Source organism: Physeter macrocephalus, chromosome 14 (genome assembly GCF_002837175.3).
Source record: "Physeter macrocephalus isolate SW-GA chromosome 14, ASM283717v5, whole genome shotgun sequence".
Classification (NCBI taxonomy): domain Eukaryota; kingdom Metazoa; phylum Chordata; class Mammalia; order Artiodactyla; family Physeteridae; genus Physeter; species Physeter macrocephalus.
Window position 1 is genome coordinate 67,806,720 of NC_041227.1, and position 3,816 is coordinate 67,810,535.

General features: G+C 60.2%; 1 protein-coding gene across 1 annotated transcript in view; it reads right to left on the bottom strand.

Annotated features, from left to right (window-relative positions):
* Positions 1-65: 65 nt before the first annotated feature.
* The window catches only part of LOC112064829 (histone-lysine N-methyltransferase SETD1A-like), a 7,585-nt gene continuing 3,834 nt past the window's right edge, over positions 66-3,816 (bottom strand). The window contains exons 2-7 of the mRNA XM_028498037.2: positions 3,748-3,811; positions 3,148-3,320; positions 2,945-3,055; positions 2,644-2,763; positions 954-1,091; positions 66-870 (exon numbers count right to left, since the gene is read on the bottom strand). Of these exons, the coding sequence (XP_028353838.1) occupies positions 697-870; positions 954-1,091; positions 2,644-2,763; positions 2,945-3,055; positions 3,148-3,320; positions 3,748-3,811 (780 nt within the window). The 3' untranslated portion in view covers positions 66-696. The remainder of the gene's footprint in view (positions 871-953; positions 1,092-2,643; positions 2,764-2,944; positions 3,056-3,147; positions 3,321-3,747; positions 3,812-3,816) is intronic.

Below are 3,816 nucleotides of genomic sequence, written 5' to 3' on the forward strand. Positions count from 1 at the left end.
ACCCCCATCCCACCCTGCTCTTCCCCAAAGATACTGACAAAGCACTTTTGTACAATAAAGTTTAATCACAATTATAAAAATGTGGCGTTGGGTTCGCGCTATTAACATATGTACAGTCCAGCCCAACAGGAAGGGCCCGCCCCCCACCATCCTGGCCCGGCAAAGCCGGAGCTTCCAGACACCAGGGTGGGAGGGTGACCCACAGGGTCTGGCAGGAACAGAAGACGAGGCAGGGTTCCAGGCACAGAGTCCCCAGGACAGGGGGCGCAGGGCCCCCTCCAGGGGGAGAACATGGCCACTGCCCCTAGAGACCCCTAAACTGGGGAGGGGTGCACGCAGGGCACAGAGGGGAAGTCCCCATTAACACAAAGCAAGGGGGCTATGCAGCCCCACAAAGAACAGGATCTGTACAGGCCGGCACCCCAGGTTTCCACAGGAAACAGCTGCTGGCAGCTACAAAACATTTACAGCTTCTTCTCCGCAAAGAAAAAAAATCGGGCTGGGTGGGCAGGGGCAAGAAGGGAAGCGCAAGTTGCCTCAAGGGACTGAGGCTCCCTCACTAGGCTCGGGGCCCCCCAACCCCACATTTGGAGATGGGGCATGTGGGCCCTGCTGAGCCCACTAAGGCTGGGTGGGCTGGGAACTCAGGGCACCAAGGGGAATAAATAGGGGTGAGGGCACCAGTCCTGCCCCACCTCAGTTGAGGGAGCCGCGGCAGCTCTCGGTGCCGCACAGACAAGGGATCTTGTTGTCCTCCAGAGGGAACTTGTAGTCATAGGTGATCTCCTCATCCACGCCGATGGGCTGCTTGGAGTAGATCACGATCTTCTTCTGGGACTCGATGGTGATCACCTTGGCATAGCAGTTGGGCTATAGGAAGAGGGCAGCGTGAGTCACAGCCGCCCCCTCGGCTCCTGCCCCGTCCGCTCCCCCCCACCCGGCCCCCTGCGCACCGTGCAGCAGTGGTTGATGAACCTCGCCAGGTTGCCACACTTGGTGGCATCGATGATGGTGTCGTGGTCCACCCGGAACAGGTAGCTGCTGCCAATGCCCTCTTGCACGTAGCGCTTCTCCCGCATGTCGGCCACCATCTAATAGAGGACAGGGTGCGATGGTCAGGGGGCTTCCCATCAGCTTCCTGCCGGGCTAGGCCTGACCCCACCGGCCCCTGTGATGGGGGGTCCGGACAGTCTCCCAGCTGCCACCCGGGAGCCTCAGTGGCCTGTCCTGGATCCACAGCTCTCCCTCTGGCACCCGCTATCCCAAGGCGCTGACTCCTGACTTTGCTTCCAGGACCCCCACCTCCCAATACCTTTGGCTGCCGTTATGACAAAGTCACCCACAGGACCCCAGGGCAGTCTGCACTGGCCACTGGGCGGGAGAAGCAGTCACTGTCTCCTCCTGGAGTGTCTGCCTGGCCCACGGGAGAGCCCCCAGACTCCTGGGGACTGGCTCGGCTCCTGAGATGACAGTGGCCGTTTCACAGACTGACTCCTACTCATCCCTTCTCCCAGGACCCTCTCTCCGAAACAGGCGCCCACGGCTGCTGCTGTCCACGCCAGGGCCCACATTCTCGGGTGAGAAGGAGTACCTCATTTCCCAGAAAACAGGACGATAAAAAACAGCACACTCCCCTTGGGTGAACAAACTCTCTTCCAGGGCTTCAACTGCCAGCTAAGTGGGGGAAACTCCTCGCAAACTTCCATCTCCAGCCAAATCCACCTCAGTGGAACTGCTGGGCGACACCCGGTAGATGTCCCCCGGTCACTGCAACTTCACATGTCCTGACAGGAGCTCATCTTGACCACCCATCTGCTCCTCCTCGCTCCCTATCTCACTGGCAGCCCTACCTACTCCCAGCTGCTAAAGGCAGCACCGAGAAACCATCTCGCCTCGGCCCTCGCCCTCATTCCCCAGAACCAACTCGTTGCCTGGTCCTGCCAGCTACCTCGGACCCACAGACTCCTGCTACCTTGGACCCACTGCCTAGTCCAAGCCACCCCAGCCTTCAGCCGGGATCTCTGCAACAGCCCCACCCCGCCGTCTCAGCCTCCAGTTCTCTCGGCACGCCGCAGTCAGATGGAGCTTACTAACCTCCAAAGTCCTCCCCTGCTTAACGCTTCACAGCAACTTTTCTCCTCTCACCAGCGGTCCAAACTCATTAACATGGCTCCCAAGCTCCGTGGTGTCCGGCCTCCACCGGCCCCCTCCAGCCTCACGTTGCTGCCACTGGCCCTAGTTTTTCCAAGTGGCCATACTGACCTCTTTGCCCTAAGACCATCCTGCCTCCAGGCCTTCGCATGTGCCGTCCTACAGTGGAGAGCACCCTTCCCCTCGCCCGGGCCTGGGAGTTGCTCGGCATCCTTCAGCCCCTGGTTTAAACATCGCTGTGCTCCCACCTCCCCGGCCTCCCTGAACACCGCCTTTCATATCAACCCAACACCATCCTTACGTTTCCTGTTGGATCATTAACATCTAGTTTACTAGTACCTATTACTAGTTGTTGAAGGAAGGAGGGGAAAAAAAAGAAAAGCAGGTTTCACTGGCTAAGTCTCAGAGCCAGGAGGGACCCCGAGGACCGGGTGGTTCTCACGTTGGCATCCCAGGCTGCCGTCAGGTCAGGGGCTGGGCATGGGGCCTCACCTGGCGGATGTTCTGACCCACGTATTCGATGACCATCTCGTCAGCTGCGATGGGTTCCATGGCAAAGAGCCCCCACTCATGGATCCGGCTCCGGCCGAATCGGAGCTTCTTCTTCCGGAACTAGAGGGCGGAAGGCAGACTGTGCTGCTGGACGTCCCCCTCAACCTAGCTGCTGCTCGCCTCTCCTAAGACCTCCGGGGCAGGAGGGTGTTCTAGTCACTCGCCGCCAGCCCACCCCTAAGGGGCTCCACGATGCTGTCTTCCAGTGGCGCCCCTTCCCTCCTCAGTCCCCACTCCTCACCTTGAGCTGGTTTAACTTCAGCAGGTCGCTGTCCACGATGGCAGAGGTGCCAATGGCACTCAGGAGCCGCCGCTGCTCAGAACGGCGCTCCGAAAGCACACGGTTAGTCCCCTGTGAGGTGCAGGCCAGGGAGGAGGTAAGTGACAGGAGAACTAACGGGAAGAAGATGCCACCAGTGGGCAGGTACCAGGGCAGAGCCTCACCTGAGTGTCCGCTCCTTCCAGCTGCCGGGCCGAGACGGGGCACACGTCCAGGTACCTATCCTTCTCCTTCTTGCTGATGGGGTAGTAGCCTTCGCTGCGGGCCGAGCCTGTCTGGTGCTCGCGGGGCCCATCCTGGGGCCGCCGCTTGCGTTTTGGAGTGCTCAGGTTGGTGAGTGCGGGGTGTTAAGGAAGAGAACGGGGTCCTCACCAGCCAGATCCCTGGGGCTCCGCTCCTCTCTCCCCCGCAGTCCCAGCCCGAGGAAAGGGCGACTGACCTTAGCTGGAGGTCCCGAGCATACTCAGTGTGAGGACAGAGAGATGGAGAGAAATAAGTCTCAGACCCCACCTTTCCTGCCACAAAATCTCTGGGAGGCAGAAAAGAGGCACGAAACAGAGAGCAATGGTGGCTTGGTAGCCAGGGGAGAAATAAATACCCAAGCTGAACGTGGCAGAGAACTGGACAGGGAAGGAGGCCAATGCAGACCCTAGGAACAATCTCAGGAGGACAGTGCCTGGCTGAGCGACCGCAGGGAAGCCCCCCCCGCCCCCCCGGGCCTGCCTCCCTGTCCTGAGAAGGCCAGCCTCCGGGGCTCAGGATATTGGTGTGATGGACCCAGTGGGTGTCGTTAAGCCAATCAGCCCCACTAGTCTGCTGCAGCAGCCGCTCGT